General features: G+C 41.7%; 1 protein-coding gene across 1 annotated transcript in view; it reads right to left on the minus strand.

The window, feature by feature from the left end:
• The window catches only part of GRAMD1C (GRAM domain containing 1C), a 110,060-nt gene that overhangs the window by 64,579 nt on the left and 30,364 nt on the right, over positions 1-15,117 (minus strand). The window contains exons 4-5 of the mRNA XM_055127449.1: positions 6,815-6,918; positions 5,526-5,621 (exon numbers count right to left, since the gene is read on the minus strand). Coding sequence (XP_054983424.1) covers positions 5,526-5,621; positions 6,815-6,918 — 200 coding nt within the window. The remainder of the gene's footprint in view (positions 1-5,525; positions 5,622-6,814; positions 6,919-15,117) is intronic.

Below are 15,117 nucleotides of genomic sequence, written 5' to 3' on the forward strand. Positions count from 1 at the left end.
TGGAGTCAGCCTCCTGGTACTTATTTCTACTATTCTTGGGTGTTAGTCTCCTACTCTGTTATTCTATATTCCACAGATGAATGCAATCTTTCTATGTCTGTCTCTCTCTTTCTGACTCATTTCACTTAGCATGATACTTTCCATGCCGATCCACTTATATGCAAAATTCATGACCTCCTTTTTTCTAACAGCTGCATAGTATTCCATTGTATAGATGTACCAAAGTTTCTTCAACCAGTCATCTGTTCTAGGGCACTCGGGTTTTTTCCAGATTCTGGCTATTGTAAACAGTGCTGCGATGAACATATAAGTACAGATGTCATTTTGACTATACTTTTTTGCTTCTCTGGGATATATTCCCAGCAGTGGTATTGCTGGGTCAAATGGGAGCTCGATTTCTAATTTTTTGAGAAGCGTCCATATTGTTTTCCAAAAGGGCTGAACCAGTCGGCATTCCCACCAGCAGTGTAGAAGGGTCCCTTTCTCCCCACATCCTCTCCAATAGCGGTTGCTTTTGTTCTTTTGGATGTGTGCTGTGGTGTGAGGTGGTATCTCATGGTTGTTTTGATCTGCATCTCCCTGATGATTAATGATGTAGAGCACTTTTTCATGTGCCTTTTGGCCATTTGTATCTCTTCCTTGGGAAAGTTTCTGTTCATTTCCTCACCCCATTTTCTGATGGGGTGAAAAATGTTAATTTTAGTATTGTCTGATAAATTTGTTAAGCAATCAATGTATGCGTGTATTTGTTGTAAAATTAAGAATAAGAATAAAGTTCATCTGTGGAATATAGAATAACAGAGTGGGAGACTAACACCCAAGAATTGTAGAAATAAGTACCAGGAGGTTGGCTCCATGGCTTAGAGGCTGGCCTCACATTCTGGGGAGAGGGCAACTCAGAGAAGGGATCACCAAGTATAATGTGGTCGGAGGCCATTCGGGGGAAAGGGTGATGCGGGCTGAATGTGGGCTAGAGACTGAACACAGTGGCCACTCAACACCTTTATTTCGAACCACAACACCTAATTAGAGAGAGAGAGAACAAAAGGGAATACCCTGCCACAGTAGCAGGGTGGGGTGGGGGAGATGGGATTGGGGAAGGTGGGAGGGATGCTGGGTTTACTGGTGGTGGAGAATGGGCACTGGTGAAGGGATGGGTTCTCGAACCAGTATGATTTGAGCTCTTTTTTCTACTCTCAAGAGCTGTACGGATTAGACAAAAACAGCACCCACACCAGAGGTGAGGTGGGATGGTTGCGAAGGAAACTGCAGTTACCCAACGCAAGTGGTCAGAAGCAGAAAAGAATAGAAATCCTTCCCCACAGAGTTGCCCTATGCAGTGTGTCAGAGGACAAGGGGGAAGGCAGCAACCCAGCCCCAGGAGTCATCTGAAGTTCACACAAAAGCAGAGGGGCGGGCATAGGTCACGAGAGAGGCAGGCAGGTTGGGCTGGGCTGGATGGGTATCAGAGTTCACTCTGGAAAAGCATGGGAAAGAGTGTTACCACGCTCAAAGGGAGCCCACCCATGTCTGTGTCGGAGCTGGTGAGGGACACTGTGTGACAGGGTCCAGGAGGATGGACTGATGCTAGGAAGTTGAGCATATCAGGGTGAGGCAACAGGCAGCAGAAATGGCAGCACGGAGGCAGGGAGCAGGCACAGGGAGGAAAAGGCACGCCAGAACGGTGCCTGGCCGTGTGCGGTGATGAGCTGGCCTCTCCAAGTGGGAATCACAGCCCAGCGTGGCAACTGTGTGACTGAATTTGGGAGTTCCATAAAAGAGGTTTTGTTTTTGTTTGGAGGCCCATACCCAGCAATGTTCAGGGGTTACTCCTGGCTCTGCACTCAGTAATAATTATTCCTGCTGGTGCTCGGGAAACTATGGCTGGGATCCAGCCTGGGTTGGACCTTGCCTCGGAACCTTGCCTCGGAGCCCTACTCACTATACTATCGCTTGGCCCCATCGATTCCTTGGTGAACTGTGATCATGAACGTTCCACTTGTTCCTGTTGAATTCATCCCATGTATCTTACTCGCAACCACAAGTGTGTGGGGGGCGCAGGGTAGGTGAGATAGAGAAGAGACCAGTATGACAATAGTAGCTGGGAATGGTCATGCTGGACAAGGACTGAGTGTTAAAAGTAGGTAAAGGGAATAAGGGATATTCCTGATCACCTTTCAGTATCTGTGTTGCAAACCACAATGCTCAAAAGGGTAGGTGGGGAAGAGAGAGAGGGAACGAGGGGGGGAGAGAGAGAGAGAGAGAGAGAGAGAGAGAGAGAGAGAGAGAGAGAGAGAGAGAGAGAGAGAGAGAGAAGAAAAGTGCCTGCCATAGAGGCAGGTGGAGAGTGTGGGAGTCGGGGGTGGGGGGGCGATAGGAGGGAATCTGGGGACACCGGTGCTGGGGAATGTACACCTGTGGAGGGATGGGTGTTGGAACACTGTATGACTGAAACCTAATCATGAACAGCTTTGTAAGGGTCTATCTCACAGTGATTCAATAAAATATAAAAAATTTAAATTAAAAAAAAAAGTCTTTTAAGTTTCACTTGTACACCTATATTATAAGACGATATATCAGAATCATGAGGAAATGTCTTAGAACAGGAGCCAGAGGATATCGTAAAGGGATTGAGGCGCTTGCCTTGTATGTGCCAGTCCAGGCCCTATTCCCGGGACCACATCTGGTACCTGGAACAAGGCCACGTGTGCTGCACCTAACTCCCTGGCCAAAGTTTCCTGGGCCAAAAAGGTTGCAGATGGAAAAACTTTAAGAAGCCCTGACCCATATGGCATAGTGAACAGAAGCCCTGACCCAAAGTGAGTTGCGGGAGCAATAGTGCCGTGGGCAGGGCACTTGCCTTGACCAAAGCTGACCGAAATTCAATTCCAGACATTCCTCTGAGAATGTGGTCCTCTGAGCACCACCAGTAATAATTTCTAATAATCCGGAGAAACTCCTGAGTAAATAAACAAGTAAATGTAGCCAAAGAAACTAAAACAAAACGAAAAAGAAACCAAGGCTGATCCAAGGGCATCCCTATGGGGACAAAGCAGTGGAAAAGAAGAGCCATTAAAAACAGGCAATGCCTTGAGTCAATACTGAGAGAATAATGGGAGTCTCATTTCTTGTGATAAGGGAAGGATGTTACAAATATCACTGCATCAATGTCATCCCGTTGTTCATCAATTTGCTCGAGCGGGCGCCAGTAACGTCTCCATTCGTCCCAGCCCTAGATTTTAGCAGCCTCTCCTTACACGTCTTGCCCAACGATTGGAGGCTTTCTTCAGGGTCAGGGGAATGAGACCTCTTATTGTTACTGTTTTTGGCATATCGAATATGCAACGGGGAGCTTGCCAGACTCTTCCATGTGGGCAGGATACTCTCGGTAGCTTGCCGGGCTACAAATATGAAAGGAGTAAAACAAAAACAAATCCTGTAAAGCTGGGATTAGAGATACTGGTATGGAGTTTGTGTTCTATGATTGAAAGATAAACAGAGATATTTAAGTGGGTATGTGTATATATATATATATATATATATCCACATATAAGATTATTGCCATATAGACATTAAATAGACCCTTTCACTGTCCATGCAGAGGGCTCAGGGACAATAACAGCCCCACAGAACACACTGGCTTCACAATGTTTGTTCCACAAAAGAGAGAAGCGGCCTTGAGGCAAGGAAATGCCTATGCCAAAAAATAAGTTCAATCAAGGTTGAGAGTGCTTCAAACAATGAAAAAAGATGGAACAGGTGACCACTAGCCAAATTTGAAGTAACTTTGGCATTGGAACAATGATAGCAGGACTGAAGAGAGGGGGCAGTGGGTAGGGCGACTGCCTTGCACACGCCCAACCTGGTTCAATCCCCAGCATCCTATATGCTACCCTGCATCCAAGCTTGGCCAAGAGGAATCCCTGAGCACAGAGCCAGGAGAAACCCTGAGTACCGCTAGGTTTGGCCCAACAAACAAAAGAGAAACAAAACCCATGATAACAATGAATGACGACTCAGTGAATCAAGAGAGATTTATGAGCTTGTACTGATGTGAGTAAATAAAAATCTTAACGTTTAATGAGGAGTTGAATATTTATGTAGTTTCATAGAAGCTTTCCACAATTTTTTTTTTTTTACAAAAGAAATAGCTAACTTTACAGTAAAGTTTTGGCAGACACCGTCTTTAATCAAGTGACCCAAGTGAGAATCAGCAGAAATGTTAGAAATCAAGTGCCATCTGATAGTATGCGATGGAAAAACCAGGGCACCACGTCCGGGTTATTTCTGCCAAAATTGCATAACTGCACTTAATCACAAGGAAATATCAGATAAACACAAATGAGGGATGGTCTACAAAATAACTGGCTTGCAATCTTTAAAAATCTGAAGGACATAAAAAAGTCAATGAAAGATTTTCCATTGCACTGTTCCAAAATAAGGAAATTACAGAGAATTTGACAACTAAATGTGATAGATATTTCTGAACGAGGTCTATTTGTAACATGAAATATTATTGGGGGAATATTCTATGGAAAACTAAAGGGGGTTGAACAGGATAATAGTAAGTGTTAACATCTTCATTTTGATGGTCGTGTTGTGGTCACATAGGAATATGTCTCTGTTGAAAATAAGAGTATCCTGGTTAATGTCTCGGGTATCTCAGGTAATACATAGAACTTCAGTGTACTCACTCTCAAATAGTTCAGAGAGAAAAAGCTCTATGAGTTATTTTTGGAAGGGCACATTAGGAAGGATATTGTTTAAAAATAAAAATAAAACCTGAAGTACATTTGAAGAAAATGCTTATGTTTAAAAAGCATCAATACAATGAATGATTCAATGCCATAGAGTATTTGTTCTTCAAATACTTCAAATACAAAGAGTACTTCATTCTCTCTCCTTTTATTTCTCACTGTTCCTTGTTTTCATCCTCTCCCTCTCCTACATTCCCTTACATACTCGTTTTTCCATTTTCATCTTCAGCATTACTTCTAATGACATTAACAGAGCCCTAATCAATTTTCCGGGTGATCTAGAAAGCTCTTCTTATAGCTCTAAGTAGTGGCAAATATTATCAGTGGTTAGTAAAAATTATGGCAGTTGAATATAACAGCGATTCTTTAAAAATTATAATAATTCCATTTACTTATACACTATCCCATTCTCTGTTCACCCGGATAATTTGTTCTTATTATACAATTGTATAAGCAAGCAATTGTGTAAGTGTTATTCACTAAAAAGCTATCATGGGATTATTAGAAAGAATAGAAATGTTTTTCTAATGCTTACTATACTTACCATTTATAGTGAAGAAATGAAAAATAGGTTGGATCGGGGGAGGAACAGTTCATCACCAATAACTGTTCTTAATTATTTAAGAATACAAAAATGTTGAATAAATATGTCTTTATGAAATACCCTTAACCCTATGCAGTTAACTCTATATTCCCAGCAGTGATAATCAAGATGAAGCAGATTTTCTCTATGTTATGTAATAAGGCAAAGGTAGAAAAAATGTTCACCTTTTCACTTTCTGTAACCACCTGAATAGCATTTGGGATGAGTCGAGCCGTTTTCTCCTTGGTCATGAAGGTTATATTCTTTAAAGCAATGGAAATCTAAACACAAAGAATTAAAAAAATTGCAAAGTGGATTTCTTATAAATATTCACAATAGAAAATACCAAGCATTACAGTGATACAACTGAGAATGCTCAGTTCTAAAATCTTGAAGAATGAATAAGCACAGGGCTGCTTTCTCTGAGAAAAAGGGTGAGCAGTCAGACATTCTTCCTTTTGGAGTCTATTTGGTATTTCCATTAGGTCCCGGAAATAACATTAGGTTGACATGTGAAAAGATGCAAGGTTTCCATGTTCCACATGAATACACATAGACAAACAAAATTCAATCTGTCAATAAACATATCTTGTTTTGCTTTGTTTTGTTGTTTTTTTGGGTCACACCCGGCAATGCACAGGGGTTACTCCTGGCTTTGCACTCAGGAATTACTTCTGGCAGTGCTCAGGGGATCCTATGGGATGCTGGGAATCGAACCCGGGTTGGTTATGTTCAAGGCAAACGCCCTATCCACTGTACTATCGCTCCAGCCCCAATAAGACATACCTTAAACAGCCAGTGGATGTATTCAAACTTTTCTCCAACCAGAAATCTTTCCCCAACTCTAATGAGTAAGCGTACTAATAGAATTCAGTGTATTAAGAAAAATATATTCCTTTTTGTCCCCAAACTGTGACTTAGCTATTTTTGGGAAAGGTGGATCTCCCAAACAGTGCTCAGGAGGCCCAGAGGCCCTCCTGGTGACTCGAAGTCAACCCTGTTCATGGTTCCATGTGAGACACAGTCCCCGGCCAGTATTATCTGGGTCACCCAGGGGTGCTCGGCACCCAGAGATCAAACCATAGTCAGCAACATGCAAGGCATGAGTCTTACCCTTTGTACCTTACTCTGGGCCCTTTGCACCTTACTCTGGGCCCTTTGCAAAGATTTTTACACTAATGGCTAAAATCATGGGGGTAATTTTCTTAACTCTGCTAGATATCTTACATGCAAGCTGGTGATCTACATATTACCAATAAACAACTTTCATCTTTTAAAAAAGGAAAAAAAATACACACCTATCCAAAGTGTAAATATATAAAACATATGTATATTTATTTAAACAGAAATATAGATACACAATACATCTCAAAGTAACAATTGGTTCTAAAGTGCACTGTTCTTAAGAGGGCAGTACACAGTTCTTCCTTTCTCATTATGGGTTATGAACAAATCAAATGAGAATATGTTTTACCGTGGTTTCCCATCTGAAGATGTTGCTATAGAAACACAGCCAGTTTTCTGAAAGGTATAGTCGTCCCTGAAGTAAAATGTCTCTCTGAAGAGCACACGCGTAATCTAACACAAAAAGAAGACACAGCTTATTCATAAAATCTGGCAACTTAATATGTCTTATTCTATTCTAAAATAGATATTGTTACTGTTCATTAGTTCATTCATTCACACCTTCATTCACTTTAGGCACCTCACACCAGATATTTTTCTAGGCACAAAGATGAACAGAAATAGACCTGGCCCTCACAAATGCACTCTAGAGAGGAAAGCATACAATAAATACAAAAATGCGTGTAATGACCGAAAAGCATTGCCTGTATGATAGCACATAACAAGAAGTATTCAGGTATTATGGGGAGCAGGTATGGGGGAAAAAATCAGGAAATTTTTTTCAGAGAAATTACAGCTACCTAAAGATCCATAGAGGTTCAGCTGGACCAGCATTGCCAAGAGGTAACAGTATTGCCAAGCTCCTTTGGAAGAAACAAATCTAGACATTTGGGCAATGGACAACAGCAGATGGCAGATCTCGGGCTAGAGAAGCTAGACCATAGAAAGCTGTGCTCTTTAGCTAAGTCATCACAGGCAGTGGTAGATTGTGGACTTCAGGAGAAACTACTGATGAGTTTTAAGTGAAAGGTCCACGATACCTGTATATTATTTCAAATCACTTCACTCACTCTGTTGAGAATGGATGCAGTTCAACTGGTGGTAAACTCAGGAAAAAGTTGAAGATGTCTCAGACCAGGAGATCACCATATTAAGAGAAAGAATAGTTAGATACAGAAATATTTCAAAGGTAGTACTGATAGGAAATCAGTGATTCGTTAGATATTGGGAAAGAGTGAAGGAGAGGACAAAAATGAATCCAAAAACTGTACACATTTTAAGTCCTTTTTTTATATTTGTTTGTTTTGTTTCGGGGTGACACCCAGTAGTACTCAGGGGTTACTCCTGGGTAAGCACTCAGGAATTACTCCCAGTGGTGCTTGGGGGCCATATGGGATGCCAGGGATCAAATTCAGGTTGGAAGCATGCAAGGCAAGTGCCCTACCAGCTGTACTATCTCTCCAGCCCCCACATTTAACTCAATTTTGAAGTTGATAGTCTTTTGGAGAGATAGTTTAGTGAGTAAGGCACTTGGTCTGCCAACTGGGTTCAATCTTCATCTGCATACATGGTCCAGTAAGCATTGCCAGGAGTAATCCCTGAGTGGAGAGTCAGGAGTAAACCCTGAGCACCACCAGATGTGGTCCAAACCCTCCCAACCCCCACTAAAATAAATATTAGTTGATAGTTTGCACATTAGTACAAAACTACAGAAAAATCCAGTGTTCCGGTAAATGGCTATCAGCAAGTTAACACGATGCCTCTCAGATTAAGGTCTAGCTCTGTGACTAAGGCAATAGTATCGCTAAATTATCAATAAAAGCTATACAGGGCCACTGTAAGGTATTTTAATTTGACTGATGCATTTTAAAGCATATAAAGAGGCTGACAAATTTAGAAGGGAAATGAGTGAGGTTATGAACTTAAAAAAGATTTAACTGGGCCAAGTTAAATTTCTAAGCAAATAAGACAGCTGAGCTACGTAACTCAGTCTTTCACAACACTTTCCTGGGCAAAACAAAACCGAGATGCTACCTAACAAATACCCTGTAAATAATTAAGCAGCTTAAGATACTCATTTACTAATATGCATCTTTAAACAAGCATTCGATTAAAGGTCATCTTTACAGGTCCTAAAATTTTTATCTAAACTGCTGAAACATTTATAAGTCCAATGTTGCTCAAATTTCTTATCAGAAATACCTAGCTGAATTAACAAATCACAGATGGGAAGGCAATTCCCTAGAGTTTCTGTATGAGAGACCAGGGCTAGAGACCTTGAAGGATTTGCATGCCTAACAAATGCAGTGATACCAACACTGCTAGAATGTGAGTCACTCTTTGAAAACCACTACATAATTATTATTTTGGTTTGGGGGGCCACACTCAACGATATTCAGGGGTTACTCCTGGCTCTGCACTCAGGGATCACTCCTGGAGATGCTCAAGGTTGCATGGGATGCTGGGGATTGAACCCAGGTTGTCCTTGTGCAAAGCAAGTGCCCTACCCAATGTACTATCTCTCTAGCCTCACCATTGCATTATTTTACATTAAGCATATTCCAAGCTACAGTAATCAACTATATATATATTTTTCTTTTTGGGTGACCTCCAATGATGCTCAAGGGTTACTCCTGGCTCTGCACTCAGGAATAACTCCTGGTGGTGCTCGGGGGACCATATGGGATGTAGGGATCGAACCCAGGTCAGCCACATGCAAAGCAAACCCCTTCCCAGCCTATTGCTCTGTTCTATCGCTCTGGCCCCTATTAGATTCTTTTAAGTGAAGACAATTTCATGTCAAGCGGTAGTGTTGTTAGTGCTTTTTAAACAGCTTCCCTACAACAGGCATGTTTCATTGTAATAAATTCAAACTCAATAAAAACTGACTTTTGATTAAATGGTTTTCTACCCATCTGTCCTAGACAAGAAATGGAAAACTAAATTTCAAAGAACCACATGGAATTTTATCTTTTTGGGGAAGGGGATGGATGGGCTGTACCTAGCTGTGCTCTGGTCTCCCCTCAGGCTCTGCACTCAGGGGTTACTCCTTGTGGGGCTTACGGGACCATCTGTGGTGCTGAGGCTCCAACCCAGGTCAACTGCCTGCAAGGCAACTGCCAGACCACTGGACTCTCTCCAGGAAACTTTTACTTTTTTTGGTCATACTTGATTTCCCTTCAGGAGGCCATATTCCACATGACTTAAGTTCTATTAATAATCTGATTAATCCAGAATAGGGTTTCTTAAACTTTTCCCACTCATGACTCCATTTAACTCAAGATGTGCAGTACAGCTGAGCACGGCCAGAAATATCTTGCATTTGGAGCTGGAGAGATAGTAGAGTAAGAGGATTAAGGTTCAATCCCCAGCATCCCATATGGCCCCCTGAGCCCACCAGGGAGTGATCCCTGAGTGCAGAACCAGGTGTAATCCCTGAGCCACTGGTAGGTGTGGCCCAAAAGCCAAAACTTAAAATGAAGCAGAAATGTTGCACACTCATTACACAATTTACTCTGAATTGTTAAGCACTCATAAACCTTCAGTTGCCGAATTTTTTGTGTGTGTGCAACACCCATATTCAGTTATGTGATCCTACAGAGTTAACAACTCACAAATTAAGAAGTAGACTAGTACAAATGGTAGGGTGTTTACTTTGCATGTGGCTGACCTGGGTTCAACCCTGGCACCATACAGGATCCCTTGATCCCTGCCCAGAGTGACCCCTGAGCGCAAAGTCAGAGGTAACCTCTGAGCACCATCAGTATGGCCCATAAATTTAAAATATGAGAGAAACTAGGATCTAAAATTAAGATAAACTAAGCAATAATCAGATAGGGGAGCCCCTTGGCAATGAAATCTCATAATTTCATTTTTTTTTAAGTTTTGAAATATTTGGAGAGAACAAGATATGATCTGGAAAAAAGTTAAGCTGGGCCAGCAAGATAACACCACATCCCTTGTCATAATTTCATGGCCCCAAGCACCAAAGGTGTAGCCATGGAAACCCCAGGCTACAAGAATTAAACTGCCTGGCCAAGTATTGCTAGGAGAGGCACTGAACTTTGTGCAGGAGTGCACGTGCACGTGCACACGCATGCACACACACACACACACACACACACACACATACACACACAGTTATCAGGCCAGAGAGATAGTTATCAGGCTTAGGCCCTTGCCTCACAAGCGACCAATTCTGATTCACTCTCAGCACTGTTACAGTAAAGCACTGCTATGAGTGATCCTTGAGCACAGAGCTAGAAGTAAGTCCTGAGGACAGCTGGGTGTGGCCCCAGACAAAGGAAAACAAAACAGCAACAAAAGAAGTTATCCTGCCAAGATATTGTTAGCTTTTACATGAACTAACTGTAAGGGTAAATATAATTTTTAGAAAAGAAGTTTTACTTGGCTAAAAAAAAAAAAGAGATAAAAATCTTTTCTTCTTCGTGCATTTTCATTTTAAAATGTCATAAATTATTTCTGCTTCTTTGAGATAGATGTGACATTAAAAAATATTTTTTAGGGTCAGACGGAAAGTACAGTGGGTAGGAAGCTTGCCTTGCCTGCAGTCCACTGGGTTAGATTCCCGGCATCCCAGATAGTTCGGGAACCCCGCCAATCCATGAGCACAGATCCAGGAGCACCACCGGGTGTGGCCCCAAAACAAACAAAAAATTTAGGCACTGAGATGCAATACTGTTAACAGTAATGTTGCCGTGTCCCTAGGTCCTCTCCCATCACTTCTCAGCTTCCTGCTTAGCAAATTCAGTTCTATAGGATCAACTAACTCTCAGGGTCTGTTATCTGGTTATTTTTCTACTCTCTTACTACGTTCCTCTATACTCCACATGAGAGAGGCCATTCTCTATTTGTCCCTATCCTTCTGACTCACTTCACTCAGCATGACAGAATTCTCTAGTTCCATTCCCATAGCAGCAAGATTTAATCTTTTCTTTCTTTTTATTTGGGGGGAGGAGGCCTCTTGGGGTCACACTCAGCTATGCTCAGGGGTTACTCCTGGCTCTGCACTCAGGAAATACTCTGCTGGTGCTCGGTGCATCCCACATGGAATGCCGGGGATCGAACCCGGGACAGCCACATACAGTACAGGGCAAATGCCCTAGCTGCTGTACTATTGCTCCAGCCCTTCATCTTTTATTCTAGCTGAGTAGTATTACATTGTGTATAGGTGCACCACAATTTCTGATGCGGGAACTGCGCTAGCACCCGATTTTTGGGGAGCCATGGTTCTCGGGGTGAAGCCAGGTTATGCTCTCCACAGAAAAAAGGAAATCCCACTCAAGACATTTAATAGATGTTCAATCTTTCACAAAATAAATGCACATACAAACAATTCATTAGCATTCCCACCTACTAAATTTTGCCTCAGAAAATGTCCTGAGGTATGGCTAAACAGATACTTACACACACTACTGATGAAAATTAACACTGGTTCAGTCTTTTTTTTTTAATTTAATCACTGTGATTTACAGAGTTATAAAGTTAATCATTATTTAAGTTTGGCTGCATGCTGTACTACTGTTCCTGCCCTGTTTCTTTATCTAATCCTCTGTTCTCGGACACTTCGGTTACTTCCAGATTCTGGCTAATGTGAACATTGTGATGCAGCCCCTTTGAAGGGTAACGGAGCAACAGCATAAATCTTTTAAATGTTCAGAACTCTTTCCAACACAATTAAGTTTTGTAGACTTTATCCCACAGTGTGTGTGCACATGTACGACAATACAAATGTGCAAGTTTCAATGAACACTAATAATGATAGGAAAAGACAAGGAGCAACAAAAAAAATATCAGAAATAGGGGAGTTGTTAAATAAACTAAGGTACAAAACTTAGTTCAGAGCCAGAGCAATAGTATAGGAGGTAGGGTGCTTGCCTTTCACATAGCCGACCCAGGTTCAATTCATGAGACCCCATATGGTCCCTGAGGTCCATCAGGAGTGATCTCTGAGTGCAGAGACAGAAGTAAATCTTGAATACTGGTGGGACCAGCCCACCTCTGCCCCTCAAAAAAGTGCTCACAGTGAGCACATATGCTCACTGCAGCACTTGGTACAGTAGTATGGTTCATGGAAACAACCTAGGTGTCCAACAACAGAAGAGTGAATCATAAAGTTGTGGCATACATATACAGTGGAATACATGCAGTCATAAGAAATGATAAAATTATGCAATTTGCTGCAATTTGAATGAAACAGAAGGATTATATTAATTGTTATTAATATTAATTGCTAATATTAAGTGAAGTAATTCAGAAGAACAAGGACCAATATTAGATGTTCTCACTAATCTGTGGTATATAGAATAACCACAGGTCATAACGTCTAGGGAATGGAAGGTATCTAAGACAGGAAACCTACTGGCTCTAGATTAAAGAAAAGAAAATGCCAGGAAAGGAGAGAGATGAAGGAGGAAGCAAGAAGAGGTGGCCTGGAGTGACACAGAGGCAAGGGTCAGGGGTCTTAGGCTCATATGTGGTACAGATGCAAAGTATCAGCCTAACACTACTGTGAGTTTGAGACTCAAACTATAATAATTAAACATTAAAATATGTCAGTTGGAGCCGGAGCGATGTACAATGGGTAGGGTGTTTGCCTTGTATGTGGCCGACCTGGATTCAATCCCCGGCATCCCATATGGTTCCCCCAAGCACTGCCAGGAGTAATTCCTGAGTGCAGAGCCAGGAGTAACCCCTGAGCATTGCTGGGTGTGACCCAAACAGCAAATAAACAAATAAAACAAACGTGTCAGTCAAAGAGATAGGTTGGGAGGTAAAAGGTATGCTGGGGTCAGTGTGGAGGGAGGCGGTCACTGGTAGTGGGACTGGAGCTGGGAACAATGCATGCCTATAATTCTATTGTCAATAACTTTGCAAACCACAGTGTTTAAATCTCTAATAATAAAAGAGATACATAAATGCCAATACAGAACCAAAACACTCTGCATTGGGAATGAGTAGCCACTAAAGAATGCAATGGTCCACAAGCAATACTATCAGAAAGAACTTTCACACTTGGCAGAACTTGTAAACAAGATTCAAACAGCACAGAGTGTCCCATTCAGCTACTTTTGAAATGTATACAGAAAGTATTTGGAAATACACATAAGAAATTGCTAAAAACAGTTATCACCCAGGAAAAAGGCTACACTGCTTTTGGTTGGAAGAGTTTTACTGTATGTCATTACGTTGTGTTTGAAATCTTTATCATGAGACTGTACTAATTTCAAATATTTTTATTATTATTAATTTTTTTACTTTTGACGCATACCTGTAAGTACTCAGGAACTACTCGTGATTTACTACTTGAGGGCTGTTCCCAATGGTACTTGATATTGGTATGGGGGTTGAAGCCCACAGTTCCCATATATAAAGGATGCACTCCGGTAATTTGAGCTATCTCCCTGATGTCTTAAATTTTTTTTTTGGCTTTTTTTAGGTCACACCCAGCGATGCTCAGGGCTGACTCCTGGCTCCAAACTCAGGAATCACTCCTGGCAGTGCTCAGGGGACCATATGGGATGCTGGGAATCGAACCTGGGTCAGCCACATGCAAGGCAAACACCCTACCCACTGTACTATCACTCCAGCCCCATCCCTCAAATATTTTTTAATTAAATATTTGTTATTTACATTTCCAAATATTTAAACCTTATGTTACTTAAATATTTGATTTGATGGTTTAAATATTAAATTATTTAATGCTTAGGTATTTAAATATTAGAATATTAAATGTTTTAAAATTAAATATTTAAATAATATGTTGTTTTTAGTAGAGTAGTCCTGCCCACCATCCGCATCTGCTGCCATGTCCACTCACTCACTGGTCCGCCCCACCAGAAATCGACTAAATCTCCCAGGAGATGCAGCCAAGCAGCTAAACCCTATGGAAATGCCGACTCCACTGATGAAAACCCCAGAGCACCCATGGTAGGCAGGCAGCCGAACACACACCAAACAAAGGCTGCAGCAACAGCACCCATGCCCCCACTACAGATATGCCAAGGGCCAACTCTACTGCCTCGTGAATATTCTCTGCAGAGACACCAATCTCCGAATCATTTCAGGTACCAGTACCCGCACTGAGACATCTGGGGTTTTTTTGGAGATGGGGTGGGTAAGCTCTCCCCAAGTCCCCATACTTCCGAAAGCCACGGCAGTCCCACCCACCACCCGCATTTGCCACCCTATCAACTCTTCATCTCAGAAAATAAATTTGGAAACGTTTGGACTGCTTATATGGACACATATGTGGCTGCGTGACACCTGAAGCAATAAAAGCTTAATAAATTCAAAGATTTACCAATCCTGCAAACTGATATAACAATGTTACATAAACTTATTTTCTAGATCTATTGATATTAATATGCACCTCTAGTATTGCATGAATTTTAGTTCCGGGGTTTTATTTTTGGTTTTTTGTTTGTTTTGCTTTCACACCCAGCAATGCTCAGGAGTTAACTCCTGCTCTGCACCTAGAAATAACTCGCATATTGTAACTGGGGGATCATTTGGGAGGCCGGAAATTGAACCCGTGTCATTCGCGTGCAAGGCAAATACCCTACCCGCTGTACTATTGCTCCAGGTCCTTGCATCAATTTTAATTCTAGAATTGTATTAACAGTTGCTGCT

Source organism: Sorex araneus, chromosome 2 (genome assembly GCF_027595985.1).
Source record: "Sorex araneus isolate mSorAra2 chromosome 2, mSorAra2.pri, whole genome shotgun sequence".
NCBI classification, from domain to species: domain Eukaryota; kingdom Metazoa; phylum Chordata; class Mammalia; order Eulipotyphla; family Soricidae; genus Sorex; species Sorex araneus.